The 17,735-nt window shown below is 39.5% G+C and overlaps 1 protein-coding gene across 1 annotated transcript in view; it reads left to right on the forward strand.

The window, feature by feature from the left end:
• Positions 1 to 12,340, forward strand: part of BLK (BLK proto-oncogene, Src family tyrosine kinase) — a 51,301-nt gene extending 38,961 nt beyond the window's left edge. Inside the window, exons 12-13 of the mRNA XM_075201213.1 lie at positions 10,546 to 10,677; positions 11,823 to 12,340. Coding sequence (XP_075057314.1) covers positions 10,546 to 10,677; positions 11,823 to 12,025 — 335 coding nt within the window. The 3' untranslated portion in view covers positions 12,026 to 12,340. The remainder of the gene's footprint in view (positions 1 to 10,545; positions 10,678 to 11,822) is intronic.
• The last annotated feature ends 5,395 nt before the right edge of the window (positions 12,341 to 17,735 follow it).

Genomic DNA, 17,735 nt, shown 5'->3' on the forward strand with positions numbered 1-17,735 from the left:
ACTGTAAGTGCCAATAGACTTGCGCAAAGGCAGAAAAATCTGGAGAGGCGCACTGTGCAAATGTATAAACATCACGCTAGAAAGTTCAAACTTCTACCCCTTTAGAACCGTCTCTTTCATTTAACTAAACCTTACAGTGTTCTGGTAAATACTGCTTGATTTACGGGTTAAATTAGTCAGGAGTGCTAGGGGATATTGTGGCTGTGTTTATTACATGTGGCACGTGTGGCTGTGTGTGTGATTGTGTGTGTGTGTCTCTGTGTTTGTCTGTGTGTGTGTGTGTGTGTGTGTGTGTGTGTTTGTCTGTGTGTGTGTGTGTGTGTCTCTGTGTGTGTGTGTGTGTCTCTGTGTGTGTGTGTGTGTGTGTGTTTGTCTGTGTGTGTGTGTGTGTGTGTGTGTGTGTGTGTCTGTGTGTCTGTGTGTGTGTGTGTGTGTGTGTGTGTGTGAGAGATGTTTTTTATTGACAGAAGTGTAAAGGGAAAGATGTCCCAATTAAAGTGTAGGATGAGATCCGAAGACCACCAGCTCTGAGCTGGGCGAAATTCAAGTCCTTTGTGCAATGAAAGTGGCCACATCTACACACGAAGGAACACTCCTAGCAATGTTTGCACACCCCCCTCCCCACCACTTTAATTCATTGCAATAATCTTGCTCAGCAAAGTGAAATCTAGTATTTTTTTTTTATATTTGCAAAAGAATAACCCCACGATGCAAACACTTTGGCAGAAATCTGGATCAGTTGAATTATTTCACCTGTCCCTACCTGTGCTTATATATGTATGTGTGTGTGTGTGTGTGTGTGTTGGTCAGCTTAACATATAGTGCAATATGTTGAAATATATATATATATACACACATATATATATATATATATATATATATATATATATATATATACATATACATACAACTCTATATATATATATAATAGACGCTCACATAAATATTTGTTATTCCCATTAGCTCAGCAAGGCAACTGGTGCTTCCACAGTTGGAACTTTCAAGAAGTTCTGGACTTGCAATGCATATTGGGGTCGCAGTGTTTCCCCCATAGTGGTCCCTGATCTCTGCCACTGTACACTTTTGCTGCGTAACTTTTTAGCAGTAATGAGAAGGCAAAAATGTCAGGTTCTAATAAAAAGTACTTATATTAAGTGAAAAGCAAAAACAGGAGAAAAAGCTTCCCCCCCATGGTCAAAAAACTTTTAAATATCTCTAGTTTGAAATCTATTATACATTTATTTCTGAAAGTCATTAGTAGATCTGTTATCCAAATGAATGTACATTTAAGGTTTAGGTCAGGTGTACATGAAGCATTTCAGACATAAAAATGAATATAGAAAGTGAGTTTATGACATGTAGTTATGTGTTTTAGTTTGTCTTTGTGCCGGTAGAAGCAGAAGTAAGAGATGGCCCCGTCATAGTGATACTGGCAGTTTGATGTTAAGTTCCACATTTACATGTGCAAAAAAAAAGTGGATACACGCTGGAATCACGGAGGAGCGCAATTGACACAACTTTTATATCAGTAGCTGAGACAAGGCCGGAACACTAACGCTGGGTGCACACTGCAGAAAATTTGGGTTGGGTACCATTTAACGATGTTGGTAATACCGACATAGGTTACACCTACAAAAAAAATTGCGGTTTAAATAATGGCTACAAAAAGAAAATATTGACTTACAATAAAAATGACAGTGGACATCCTCTGCATCCTTACGCTACATACCGATCGGTGTCAATGCCGGGAGTTTCATTTCACGTCAGTGTTGACAGCGACAGTGATATGTTTGTATTTAAAGCGGCAATGCCTAACCCTAACGTGTAAATGAGATATTAAAGTGGTGGGGTCCTTGCATTGCTGCTTTAAATACAGAGATATCTCTGTGGCTGGGAAGAGTGACGTAATTTGAAAGTGTCGGCATTGACAGGAATCGGTATGTAGCGAAATGAGTACACACTGACACTCATGAGTACACACTGCAGGATTGGATGTCATTCCATCGTTAAACGAGATTTTTAGTCCTTTTTAAAAATCAAATGAAACGATACGATGTGCTTTGGAACGATATTCACTAATGCGATGTCGTTTACCCTCTGATTGGCCCAATAATCAATTGAAAACACTGTAGTGTGCACCCAGCTTTACAGAGTAAATTGCTGTGTTACTATCATGTGTAAAATAAATTATACATAACATTATAACGGTAGTTAGAATATATCTTATATTATTTCTGGGTGTTTGCAACCCAGGAAAAAAAATATTCATTTTTGGGGAATGAGATAATAGTATATATTAATTTTAAAGAATCCCACACTGAAAACAATAAATATTGCAGGTAGTAGCCCATTAGAATATAGGATGAAGGAAAAACATCAGTTTTCATCTACAAAAGGGCTTACCCAAGTTTATAATTTGCCCCCAAACATAATCATCATCACCATTTATTTATATAGCGCCACTGATTCCGCAGCGCTGTACAGAGAACTCAATCACATCAGTCCCTGCTCCATTGGAGCTTACAGTCTAAATTCCCTAATGTACACACACATATAGACAGAGAAAGACAGACTAGGGTTAATTTTGATAGCAGCCAATTAACTTCTTAGTATGTTTTTGGAGTGTGGGAGAAAACCGGAGCACCCGGAGGAAATCCACGCAAACACAGGGAGAACATACAAACTCTACACAGATGAGGTTATGGATGGGAATTGAACTCATGATAGTACATAATAGTACATAATACAGCTTTATATATCCGAAGGCAGTACCGGTTAATTTCACTTATATGCGTGACTAAGTGCCTTTCATATGTGTTTAAATGGGATGATATTTAAAGCTATATGTGCTCGAACTCCAATCTTACAAAGCCACGTTTTACATAACATTGAATTGGCAGCTGAACATAAAACCTAACGTCAGAATGTTTTGATGTCATAAAAAATGCTCATGGTATAATATGTGTGTACTTACACAATACATGTGTTTATACTAGAGATGCGCACTGACCCCCGTGAAGTGGTTTTGGATCTGGATTAGCTTCGTGTTTTGGTTTTGGCAAAATCACCCTCATTTGTTTTGGCTTTGGTTTGGGATCTGTAATTTTTTTAGAAAAATTGCTAAAATATGCTAAAATCACATAATGTTGCTATTTTTTGATCCTACATTATTGTTAACCTCAATAACACTAATTTCAAGTCATTTGCAGTCTATTATGACCACCCCACAGGTCACAATATTATTTCCATACACTTTCGGACAAAGACTGCAGTGACCTGGCTGGATGGTAAGCGACAGAGCAATGACTCAAACACACGGCAGTTCCTAGCACATCTAGGTAACATTGGCACACAGCAGTGGCAGAAAAGAAAAGTTGTGCAAGATCTAATTGTCCTTGGGCCCTGCCATCCACCCTTATGTTGGATCTTAAAAAGGACATGCACACAAACCAAGCACTTCAGCCACAAAAGTGCCACTCCTTGTGGCTGAAGTGTTTGGTTTGTTTGGGCCCCCACAAAACAAGGTAACAATGGCCTTAAGTCACCTAAGGTAACAGTGCTGTTAATTAACTCTACTGTGGCAAGATGTTGTTGTCATCATCGTCAGCCTCACCCTCACCCTCATCAGTGTGTACATCATCCTCACACATTCTTAATTCATACAGAAGTCTCAGTATTTTGATGTAATTGGCGGAAAAGGTCTTCCTCATGGAACTTGAAGTTCATTTTTATGAACATCTTCTTTTCCACATTTTGAGGAAGTAGCCTCCTACGCCGATCGCTGACAAGGTTCCCGACTGTGCTAAAAACTCTTTCTGAGTACACACTGGAAGGTGGGCAGCTTAGGCAGTGCGAAGCGAGTTGGTACATGGGTCTCCAAATTCCCTTTTTTTCCTCCCAGTATGTAAAGGGACTGTCTGATGTGTTTATTTCTATGCTGTTGTGAAAATAATCCTCCATCATCCTTTGGGTGCTGATAGTAGGATCAGATGGAGTTACAGCAGAGGTGTCACGTTTTTTGGTCAATTCTTTTAGACCAGACCAGATGTCAAAATTTGGTGGAAATAAAGTGAAGACATAGCTCTTAAACCGAGGATCAAGCACAGTGGCCAAAATGTAGTGATCCAATTTCAAGATTTTGATAACTCTTGGATCCTGGCGAAGCAAATAAAGTACTTGATCTAAAAGTCCGACATACTTAGCTGAATTGCTTTGTTTAATCTCCTCCTTCAGTTTCTGAAGCTGCTTTTCCAAAAGTCTAATTAAGGGAAGCTAGCAGTGTCTGAACTCACTTCACGGGTGACTATTTTGAATGGTTTCAGCACCTTGCACAAAACAGAAAGTATTCTCCACTGCGCTTGATTAAAATACATCCCCCCTCCTTTCCCAATGTCATGGCTTGTGGAATAAGCGTGGATGACTTTTCGCTGTTCCTCCATCCTCAGAAGCATATACAGGGTGGAATTCCACCTTGTCACCACCTCTTGCTTCTGTTGGTGGCAGGGCAAATTAAATTGCTCTTGCAGCTGCTGCAATCTCCTACACGCTGTTGCCAAATGATGGAAATGTTCAGATATTTTACGGGCCACAGATAGCAACTCCAGCACGTCCCTGTCATTTTTTAAACAAGCTCTGCACCACCAAGTTTATTGTGTGAGCAAAACAGGGAATGTGATGGAATTCACCCAGCTGTAATGCTCTCACAATATTGGTGGCGTTATCAGAAATGACATATCCTGAGGAAAGTCCAAGCGGGATAAGCCATGTTGCAATGACAGCCCTTCGTTTTTGTAACAGATTGTCAGCTGTATGCCTCTTAGTGAAGCCGGTGATACACATAGTAGCCTGCCTCTGACAAATGTGACGTTCTTGGGTACATGCTGCTGCTGTTCCTGCTGGTGAAGGCGAATCACCAACCCAGTGGGCTGTCACAGTGATATAATCTTTAGTTTGCCCAGTTCCGCTTCTCCACATATCTGTGGTTAAGTGTACAGTGGGTAGAATGGCATTTTGTAGCCCAATAATTACATTTTTACAAACCTTCTGGTAGAGGTGAGGAATAGCCTTTCTAATGAAATGGTGCCGTGTTGGAATTTGGTCACGGGGACACAAGACCTCAAGTAACTGTCTAAAACCAGCTGCATTAATAGTGGATATTGGACGCAGATCTAATACTAGAATAGTCGCCATGGCGTCTGTGATCTGCTTTGCGACTGGGTGAAATCTTCCTCTTGCAAAGGATTGTTTAGCAATCAATTGTTGTAAACTACTAGTAGTCTTCTTCTTGGTCTGCTTCTGGGATGAAGATTCAGCAACAGCAGCAGCAGTGGGACTAACGCTTAAGAATTCTTCTGGGGAATCCAGGATAATGGAGGAGTCATCTAGCCTTAGCAACTTGGATACATGACTAACTCCGATCGCTACTGAGGATATTGACGAGGACGGTGTTGTGGATGTAGATTGCAAGCGTCGGGATGTAGGTAAGAGAAGGGTCCTAGCTGATAATGGACTGCTTGTTGTTATTTTTTTAGCATAAGTTTCTCATTTTCCCAACATCTTGCCATGAACTCGCGTCAAATGGTGTAACATGGATGAGGTTCCTAGATGGTTAAGGTCCCTACCTCGACTGACAGTGGCTTTACATACTCTACAAATGGCTAGACAACTGTTGTCAGGATTTGGATAAAAATAATTCCACACATAAGAAGTGGATTTTTTGGTCTTATGTCCAGGCATGACAATGGCCTTCTTCTTATCACGTGCCAGAACTGCTTCCACTGGTGCAGGACTTACACAAACCACATCATCCTGTCACTCACCGGAGTGTGAGTGCCTCCACTCTGGTACGTGGTTCTCCATCTTTCCGCTCACACCTGTGTGGAACCGCGGCCGTCCGCCATCCTGTCGCACTGGGCATGCGCAGGTCCCTTTAACAACTACACCTGACCACTAATATGATTGATGGATCAATCACCCCTCCCTACTTAAGGCACCTGCAGCCTTAGGTAGGGGCCTGATCTTGAAGTCTCACTCCCAGTGAACTTCTATAGGTGTGTGCAGTTTCCAAACTGCTTCCAGCTCTACTCCTGTGTGCAGTTTCCAAACTGCTTCCAGCTCTACTCCTGTGTGCAGTTTACAAACTGCTTCCAGCTCTACTCCTGTGTGCAGTTTCCAAACTGTTTCCAGCTCTACTCCTGTGTGCAGTTTCCAAGCTGTTTCCAGCTCTACTCGTGTGTACAGTTTCCAAACTGCTTCCAGCTCTACTCGTGCTTCAGCTTCCACGCTGCTCCCTGCTCAACTCAGCGGCGGTTCCCATACCGCTACAACGCTTCACTTCTCAGCTGATTCTGGATCAACACAACTGGGTATGCTCTACTGACTATTGACTATTGCTCACATACCAGTTGTATCCATTGTTGTTTGCTGTACAGGGTACAAGTACCCATATAGACTGTGTTACTGCATTGCTTCATTTAGGACAAGCTTTCACTCAAGCTACGATATCTCCTCACGCTACTACTTAGCGTTATTGTGCATATCTGCTGTGACCAGCTTCTCCTCCCTGCAAGGCATCTACTCTATACAGACTATTCATTGTGCCTTCCATCTCTGCCTCACAAGACATTGCTCTACTCGCGCTGTTTCCATACAGCCACAGTTTGCCTTTCAACTTCACTCTCCTGCACCTGGACAAGTCCTCATTCCTTCTCACAGCAGTGGTGCAACTTGCTGCACGCGGTCCACTGACTTCCCTGCTATCTACCCGCACCTGGACAAGTCCTCCTATCACAGCGGTGGTACAACTTGCTATACGCAGACCACTGACTCTCCTATTACCTACCTACACCTGGACCAGACTCCTCACCATAGTGGTGGTACAACTTGCTGAACGCAGACCACCGACTACCCTGCTACCTACCTGCACCAGTACTATTCTTCCCATCACTACAGTGGTACAACTTGCTGTACGCAGACCACTGACTCCTCCTCTACCTACCATCACCTATCCACGTCCACTCCTCGTGTCTACATTATCTTCAGCCTCCAGTTTACTGCTCCAAGTCGCTGACTTTCCTCTAACCATAGCTGCAAGTCGCTGACTTCCTCAGACTATCTCTACTCTCCTGCTGTTGTGTCGCTCCAATCATTCACCTGCCTGCTTTGAGGTGCGTGCCATAACCCCGCCTCTCTAGCAGAGTTCCATCTGGTGAAACTCGGGTAAGCAACTCCTAGGGCCCGAGACACATCCTCATCAACATCCTCATTAGCGCCCTCGTCGGCTACACAAATATCCCCCTCATCCTGTTCCAATTCCAAAGTGGCATCCTCAATATGTGTATCAGCGGCTACACTTGGGCTGTTCCGGCACACATCAGCAGAATGCTGAAAGAGGCCTATTTTATCAGTACACTATCAGAATGGTTACGATTACACATAGCACTCGTGGATGGACTCTCCTCAGGGATTTGTGTCATTTCTGAATCTGAACATACATTTTCCTCTAATGCCTTACTGTTTTCTTCCAGCTCTGCTTTTTTACGCGTAAAAGTATTTGGGCACCACTTTTAGAGTCCGAATGACAAGGTCTTGCTTAGTCACGAGTGACCTTACAAGAAGATGCCTCAGTGACAGCTGCAGAACACGCACTCATAGAGAAAGATGAAGGCCTCATTCTTTCTTTGCCATGTGTCAAATGGCATGTTGGCAATTTTATTTTTTCTGCAGATAACTTTGCCTGGATTACAGCTCTTTTTTCTTGACCAAGGTAAAAGGTTTTTTTTTACATTTTTGTTTCCCTGACTTAAAAACACTATGCATTTTTTAGGCTTTACCAGATGACTTACAGGGATTACTATCATCATGACTGGTGCCAGCAGCTGCTTGGTGCTCCTGCTCTTCTGTGTACTGCTGTGAATCCATTTTGATAACACTGTACACTTTGACTGCAAATTCAGAAGAAAAGCCTGCTGAGCCTAGTATTTGTATTTCAGAAATGACAATTAGCAATGGAGCAATGGAGCTCTTCTGTTTGTGTGTAACCTATATAACATCGTACAATTTGACTGCAAAGTCAGAAGAAAAGCCTGCAAGGCCTAGTATTTGTATTTTTCAGCAATGAGAATTAGCACTGGAGCTCTCCTCCTTGTGTCTACTGTTACCTATATAACACAGTACTGCAGAATTACACCAAGCCTGCCAGCACTAGTATTTGTATTTTTCTGCAATGAGAATTAGCAATGGAGCTCTCCTCTTTGTGTGTTACCTATATAACACAGTAGAATGTGACTGCAGAATTACACCAAAACTGCTAGCACTAGTATTTGTATTTTTCAGCAATGAGAATTAGCAATGGAGCAAATGGAGCTCTCCTTAATGTCACTGTAGACTTTGTTGAACACTGCTATCCCCTCCTCTTTCAATTCTATCTATGTTGCTGCCCAACTGTTCTACAGACTGTGCTACTCCTTCTGTGTCCCTCTTTCAAATGGCGCTATATCGCCGTGGAGGGCGGTATTTATAGATTTCAAAACTCGCAAGATTCCGAGATCCGACGACGTAACAATGACGTTTTGCCTCGTTTTCGATTCCAAAAAGTACCCAGCTGATTATGTTGAGCTGGATATGCTAAGTTCGGGAGTGTTCGGTTCTTGGGAAACCGAGCCTTAGCATCTCTAGTTTATACATGTGTGATAGGGATCTCATCAACCTGAGATGATGAAAAATAGACTTTGCAATAAAAAAATAAACATGGCCAAAGCGTGTGGGCTGTGAAGTGTGGGTGTGATCTTACACAACCAATGAAATATATGGAAAATGCTATAACCAAATACAATATGGCCCTGTTACCAGTATAGAATGCAAAGTCTACTGTTGTGGCCTCTGTACAAGACAGAGAACATTTAATGACAATATACTATATAGAGAACATTCTAGTACTAATATACAATACAAAGAACATTCTAGTGACAATATAGAGAACATTCTAGTGACAATACAGAGAACATTCTAGTGACAATATACAATACAAAGTAGTGACAATATACAATATAGAAAACATTCTAGTGGCAATATACAGTACAGAGATAATTCTAGTGACAATATACAATACAGAGAACATTCCAGTGGCAATTTACAATGCAGAGAACATTCTAGGGCCAAAATACAATACATAGAACATTCTAGTGACAATATATAGTACATAGATAATTCTAGTGACCATATACAATACAGAGATTATTCTAGTGACAATATGCAATACAGAGAGCATTCTAGTGACAATATACAATACAGAGACTATTCTAGAGACAAAATACAATACAGAGAACATTCTAGTGACAATATAAAGAAAATTCTAGTAACAATATACAATACAGAGATTATTCTAGTGGCACATTTTGGGAAAAGTTTCCCAACATGTGATTCTCAGCTGTAAGAAAATATGGTAAGGGTCCCTGGGGTTATGAATGGAGAGAGGGGGCGGCTCCATTTATCTGGCCCATCATTCTGGGTCTTCTGGGCCTCCAGCCTAAGTGTAGGCTGATTTGCAGCTGCACCTGTGTGTGGGTGTTTAAAAAGCAGTCAGGCCGGACTTGCAGTTTCTCAGACCGGGGGGAGGAAGTTAGATGCCTCCTGACAGACTCTGCAAACGGTGATCAATTACCTCTATGTTTTATATGTGTGTGGGACACAAGGACCTACACAGGAGAGAAGGACTTAGTGCCGGACAGGCCAGGTATTTATTTGTAAAGTTTTCTTAGTTTTTCTGCTTAATAAACCAGTTGTACCGAAAACCCTGGACTTGTGTGACCTATTTGCTGCTGTTCACTACCATCCTGTTCCCCTAATGCTGTCAAAATTAAAAAGCATAATAAAACATGTTGTGTAAAACTGAAAATAGACAAAGGACAACACTCCTGTGGTTTTGTGTCATCTGTTTTTCTCCCCCTGTAAGAGACAAGTAGAAAACACAGTTTGCTAAAAAAACTTGCTAAAAAACTCTTTGTCCCTCTTCCACAGGGATACCCATTGGCCACAGTCACCATATCTTGCTCATTGTCTTTTTAATAATATGAATAAAGAAAAATGCTGTTTTACATTGAATATACTAGGTTTTGTATCAGTTAATGGTTCTCCTACTCACATCTCGCTGGTTGTTTTTTCACTGTCGATCAAACACTGCAAGGGACTGGAACATGTATAGTTAATAAGTTAAAGTTATTTTACCTTATATATTAAAAAAGATATGGCATGCTCTGTCATTTTTATTATAGGCATGTGTTGATGAAGGATGGCTTATTTATAGGTTCTTATCATAACAGCAGAACAAATTCTTTACAGACAGCAATAGCAACAGTGCCCCCCCCAAGGATAAGACAGTGTATTGCCGTACAAAATGTGTTTACCCCCTCTTGGAAATGATATGCAATTAAAAAAAGTTATATATTTTTCTTTGTTACAAAGTACACTTTAAATATCATTACACCAGGTTACGTATATACATCTTGAAGAATGTTTTGCAAAAATCATCTTAATTTCCTATCACAGGTACAAAATTCCCCATCAAATGGACCTCCCCAGAAGCCATTAACTTTGGCATCTTTACCATTAAATCAGACGTCTGGTCGTTTGGAATTCTTCTCATTGAAATTGTAACCTATGGTCGGATCCCGTACCCAGGTAATCTACAGGGTCCTTAATGTATTTTCATCATAAGCAACTTATTTTCAATGTATTCTGGTTTCTTTCTCAAATTGAAACGGTATAACTTTCACCAAGACTCAATTTTCTAATATGGTACGTTAAATTAAATTGCATTCAATTAATATATTTCGTTAGTGAAAATAATTTTCATTTTGTTTATTTTTTTATTACAAAGCACCTCCTCTTTAACCAGTAGGTGTCACTGTTTATTACTGTTTCCATTGATTAAAACTTCTCCACCTATAGCAACATTCTAAAGAGGAGGAGCTTAAGAACACATGACACTAAATATATAGACAATAGCAATTCTGTATAACTGGTAAAATGCACAATGGTCCCTAAGACCTCTACCCATTATACAAAAACAGATTACCCCCAAATACAGACAAAATACTCAAAATACTCCCCAAAATCCTCATTCACCACTTCATGGGAAGCCAATCGCAAGCCTTCCCCCACATTGACTACTTGTGACTGCCATGAAGGGACCTTGAACTCCCCTCTATGGTCATTTCGCATTGGTAGGTCACAGTGCACAGGTGGGTCATTTTCCAAGGTTATTTTTCTGATTTTTGGTTGTTTATTTATCAAAGAAAAAGAATGCATCCATTGTTTTCTAAATGGACATCATCTTTTTCTTTCTTCATCTGTCTTAATCTAAATGAACATGTTCCTTCTCGATTCGTTTATCTCCTTACAATTCCCTTCCTCCCAAAATGAGATCTCTCTTTCTGCACTGCTTATAGCGCGCAATCTGACCTGCACTGCAAATTCTCTAGAAACTTTATCGAAGGCACACTAATGACAATATTAATGTTGCATGGGCTTCCCTAGCTTCCATAAAGGTGTTGCTATCTCTCTCCGTACTCTAGAATGCCATTGTTTTTGTCTTCATCCCAGAAGAACTGTACTTTCCAGATCTATTTTTCTGCACTCAACAGCTGTAATATAGCATCAAACAGGCCTATGTGTGGATAGGAAAGTCCACTTGTTCTTTATAATTATGAATAACCCAAAGTAAACACCCTTTATCTCTTTATTTGATTCCAGGGAGTTTCAATTTAGAAGCCTGTTAATATAACGTCCAGTTTTGATGTTACCGGTTCATGTTTTATTCCTAGGTATGAGCAACCCTGAAGTTATCCAACTCCTTGATGAAGGTTATCGGATGCCCTGCCCCGAAAACTGCACAGTGGAACTCTACGAGCTTATGATGAAATGCTGGAGGGACAAGCCGGAGGACCGGCCCACCTTTGAGTATTTACAGTCTGTTTTGGAGGATTTTAGCACAGCCACTGAAAAACAGTATGAGGAGGAACCTTAAGGTTTTAATTTTACTCCGGTGGTGAAATCCCGCACAGGCTAAAGACGAGAAAGCTGCCACAGTGGCCTGATGTCTCCAAATCACTTTAAAGACAATGGCAACGGAGACCACAACAAAATGGCTTCTGCATCATGGGATTCTGGAACAAACAATGACTTATAAACATTAATTTCTTCTCCTGCTTATAGAAAAATAGTAATAGCTGATATTTATGAAAACTGCTTCACAAAAGGGCTGTAACCCATAATTACCAGACTTTTGATCTTGTTTCCTAAAGGCTACTAGAAAATGGCAGCATTAAATTGGTTGCTATGAGCAACACCAACGTTTCTATACAGTTACCAATAGAACACTTTTCTTAAGTGTCCCCCAGTGTATTCACAGAAAGTATTCAGAAAGGGTTACTATCATGGTCAGAACAGCACAACCAATCATCAACTGACTTTGATCAGTCCAGTAAAAGTTAGAGAATGAAAGCAAACATTTGATTGGCTGGTATGGTTCACTGTACACTTTAGACTTGTCTACATTACTTTGGAGCTTGGTTAAATAATTTTTAGAAGCAAGTTAATTTATTGGTGTTTAAAATATCAGAATTGAAGAATACCCAGAATGCTCTCTAGTGGTTGACGTATTATTGGGTCACGCCACATTTTTCAAAGGTAAAAATGTATTATTTTTTAAGTAGGTTTTATTTTGCACAGAAAAGCCGACTTCCCTAACTATCTGCATTTATTCATAATAGCAAAAACAGCATACACCTTCCCTGGCTGGGTCATATAGAATGTCATATGTATAGTTGTTATTTAAGAATGAGCAGCAGAATGTTAACATAGACGGTTATCAGATCACCACACTGCATTTGCGCCTTTTGTGTTAGGTGGCGGTGCTGGGCGGGGCTTTGTACTGCAGCATGGTGGCTTTTGTAAAGCAGGAATTTTTTTCGCTGGCTGTTGTAAGACAGTGAATGTCCCCACAGATTAGAAGCTAGCTGCTACTTTGCGACCGTTTTGGCTACTCATGTTTAAAAATAGGTTTTTCCGTTGTGTGTGAAGTATTTAAATGTACTAAGTGTATGTCACTCCTGACTTCGTTGCTTACCCTGTGCAGAATGCCTGTATTTCAGCCTCAATTCAGAGATAGCAGCATCCACTAGTATAACATTATACATTATATAGCGCCTACATTGGCGCTATATAATGCAACCAACATTTAAGAGGCTAGATCAATATTGGGGATTTGCCAACCTTACTTAAAAATCGAAACGAAAACAACACACTATGATTAGAGCTAATTGTGGTACATACATTAATCAGGGGATGAAAGGTTTAGAAGTGTTTATAAACATAAATATAATGTAAGATAAAACTACATAAAAACAGTTTTACACATAAAAAGACATTAAAATCAAATCAAATCACAACAATACATACACTATATATATATATATATATATATATATATATATATACAAGTTAACCCGTTCATGATACTCATGCATTCTAGTCAAATCAAGCTACTTAAGGTGTTAAAAGGTTCTTGTCATGCATTTGGGCCATAGCCCAGGCCTCAACCACCAACCACTCCCCACTGTCACCCCCGGCAACCACCAACCACTCCCAATTGTCACTTCTCCTTCAAGAAATATATATATATTTTTTTAAAATCTTTATAAACACTTTTAACAATTAACAAATTAAATTAACAAATTAAAAACATCTTAGTATACCAAATTTCAGCCCTTTCTGGATTTTTTTTCCACACACACTAAGAATTTAGTAGGTCAGTGTATAACTCCGCCCAGCAGGTGGCACTGCAGCTTGGTTTTATTTTTTCCACACACACACAGACAGACTAACACACGCCACTAGACATTTATATTATATATATATATATATATATATATATATATATATATATATATATGAATAATATTTAACAGATATATTTTGGATTCTTATAAATCAATTATAGAATATGCAATTCTCACAAGCAATACACACCTAAAACATCCCTCAGGTAATTACTTTCATATAGGCACAATTCTACAAAATATATTCATATATCCATAATAATTGTATCATTAGTGCCTGTATTCACACTTCATATACCAGATCTGCCTCAATGTCTCACTCTATAAATGCTCCTGTTACAGCAGCACTCTGTTATATGCTTCTGTTAAAGCGGCACTCTGTGATATGCTTCTGTTATAGCGTCATTCTGTTATATGCTTCTGTTATGGCGGCACTCTGATATATGCCCCTGTTATAGCGGCACTCTGTGATATGCTTCTGTTATAGCGTCATTCTGTTATATGCTCCTGTTAAAGCCGTGCTCTGTGATATGCTCCTGTTATAGCGGCACTCTGTGATATGCTTCTGTTATAGCGGTGCTCTGTGATATTCTCCTGTTACCGTGGCACTCTGTTATATGCTCCTGTTACAGCGTCACTCTGTTATATGCTCCTGTTATAGCGCTACTATGTTAGATGCTCCTGTTATAGCGGCACTCTGTTATATGCTCCTGTTATAGCGGCACTCTGTTATATGCTCCTGTTATAGCGGCACTATGTTATATGCTCCTGTTAGAGCGGCACTATGTTATATTCTCCTCTTACAGCAGCACTCCTCTTTGATCCATTTAGATATGGATAACACTGTTTTTATCACCGCAGTTGACACAAAAATGTACAAAAAAATGTTGCCAGGCCAGTCGCTGTTCATATGTTCATGCGTGAGCTGGATAACCGACCTGTGCATGCACAGTGGAACTGAAAGTCCACTGAAAAAAAAAAAAAAAAGTCAAAACATAGATAAAATTCTTTACAAAAAAAAAAATATATATATTTTAAAAACCTTTATACATTAAAAAATATATATTCAAAGAATAACGCGTTTTTAAAATTATTTTCAACTGCGATATTTGTTAAATAGGTTTCACCATGCTCAGGTGTTATTGCTGGCGGTAACCCTTTGTTGTCTAGGTGCATAATTTAAAGCAAGATCATAATTCAGTAACATTAAATCAAAGTATTTGAGATCTGAAAATCCATAAACTTGATATTTATATATAATACAGGCAGCCCTGCTACTTACTTCCAAGAGTTATATAATAAGGCTGCCACAGACATCAGAAAGGATTGATGGGTTCCAAAAATAAATAAATCCTTAAAAATAAATAATTCTCAGTGCATTATTTTTGAGAAACGGGCTTTTGAGAGGCGCCATCTGTACCACCACATAGGGCACCACACTTGAGTGGGGTCCTGTGCTTAATGCCCTTCTGAAGAAGGGTGTGGGATGGGGGGACGGCAATGGGTATGACACTTGGCCCTGCATTTGCTAACTTGCTATATTTGCATTTATTGTGTTAAAGTATTTTAAGAAGGATATTTGAAAAGTTGTTTCTGCTCTTGCCTGTTTATATTTATTTTAGTATGTTACCAAAATAAAGAACAATACCATTCCTGAAATTAAAGACAATTAATTCCTTAAGGTACAGAGAATTGTTGCAAAAAAAATGATCTTACAAAACTAAGGAATGTGGTCTGGTCAGGAAAGTGTAAAATAAGCAGATCATGAAGGGGTTAATTCTTCTTTCTCTGCGATTATTACCGATTTTCTTTTTTTTTTGTTTATACTTTGTTTATTAAAAGCATAAAGATAATAAAAAGCATTAAGATAATAATAATAATAATAATAATAATAATAATTACAAGGCTTTCCACTTTCAAATATATCAATCAAAAAAGAACAAAAGAACAAAAACAAAAAGATACATATATGGAGAAAGAAGAGGGTAGAAAAAGGGTCGGGGGTGGGTGGATGTGGTGAGAGCTTAGTAGAGAGGGCATGGTTCTTAATTGTTTCCAACATCTAAGCGTGGGTGAAATAGTCGGGTGAGAAAGCAAGGGTAGATTGGGCAACCAGGGAGTGGTTTTAGATGGGGATTGAAGAAAATATTCTTCTATTGAGATCCATTGCTTGCTATCTTTGGATCTGGTCCATTCTAAGATCCTGTTTAGCATAATGGCATTGTAATAGCTAGAGATGTGTGGTAGTTAGTAACCCCTAAAATGCTTGGGTCTAAATAAAATTTCTTGTTGTATCTGGGTGGCTTTTTTCCCCAGATATAAAGCACCTGATTACACCCAGTACATCTTGGACCCATTTTGGAGGGATGTGGATTGGAAGAGTTTGCATTAGATATAGGAGTTTGGGTAATGTATTAATTTTAAACACATTCTATCAATCACATCATGACAGGTGTAAAGAGTGACATTTCTCATAATCCACCCTCAATGAAGAGGAAATAGACTAGACGTATGACTGGAAATAGGTCTCTGGTCAACTGGACCATCAAATAATTAAGGTGGGAAGGATGCCAAACAAAGGGGAAGCTTGTCTTCAAGCCTTCAACCACTGGTGAAGGAGTAGTCAGGTTCATTGGTATGGATTTCGTGAAATTGATTTTGGCCAAAATTCTTTGAAGACACAGGGGACTCAAACGCATGTCTCAGAAGGCTTGACATGAAATCCCAGTCCACTCCACCGAACGCCTTCTCGGCATTCGTAGATAACAGCATATTAGGGATATGTATCAGGTTGATTATCTTGGTGGTATTGTCTCGTGCTTTGTGACCAATTACAAAACCAACCTGGTCAACATGAATAAACTTAGAAAGGAGGAATTTTAAATGGTTGGCGAGCATTTTTGCATAAAGCTTAATATCTATATTTAGAAGCGAAATAGGTCAGTAGTTTGGACACAGGGATGGGTCCTTTCCGCCTTTCGGGAGAACTGTGATATGGGCTTCTAAGGATTGTTTTGAGAATTTTGACTAAACTGAAACTGGAGGAGCAAAGGAACAAGTTGAGTTTTGAAGGTCTTAAAATAGCATATGGTAAAGCCATCTGGACCAGTACTCTTTCACGAAGGAGACGAGGAGATAGCGATCAGGGGGGTGTTCTGCTTCATAGGTAAGGGGATGTCCTATTAGATTCGGCCTCTCCTATTAGTAGTGGCGTGTCAGTGGAAGCGGTGAAAAGGGGAAAAATAGAATTTCCAAATTTTTGGGCCATAAGATTTCAGAAACCCTCTATACCGAGGCACATCTCCCCACCCCTTTCCTTGTGCCTGGCAGGAGATATTCTCCAAGGTTGACTAGGCTATTGATTTGCTAAGGGGCGGATTTAAAGCCGCCAGATTTACTAAAGGTCAAACCGCCAATTAATAGGCTGAAAGCCAACACTTTACAGATTGACATTCCAATTTTTAACATGATCAAACTACAAACAGTCAGATTCACTAAAAGGCTTTTTGACAAACCGCCTGGAAAACAGCCAGAAAAATGAGGAAGTTGTGAGAGGTGAGATTGCAGCATGTAATTCGAGCTATTATATTGCCTTTCAGAACATGAGAGAAGGCACCATTGACTTATAAATTATGGTGGCAATCATTATTTATGGATTAAGGGGAGAAAATTATGTATAATTAAATTATGGAGGTAAATTTAATTGTTCATTATATTAGGGATGCAATTATATTATTGTATTATTATATGCCCCCTTTATATAATGCAAAATAAAATTTGCCTCCATAAGTTAATTATAAATTAATTTAGCCCTATAATCAATAAATAATGATTGCCTCATAATGTACAAGTCAATGGGGCCTCCGCTTATGTTCCACTTGTTGAGCTATCTAGCCA

Source organism: Mixophyes fleayi, chromosome 3, assembly GCF_038048845.1.
Source record: "Mixophyes fleayi isolate aMixFle1 chromosome 3, aMixFle1.hap1, whole genome shotgun sequence".
Classification (NCBI taxonomy): domain Eukaryota; kingdom Metazoa; phylum Chordata; class Amphibia; order Anura; family Limnodynastidae; genus Mixophyes; species Mixophyes fleayi.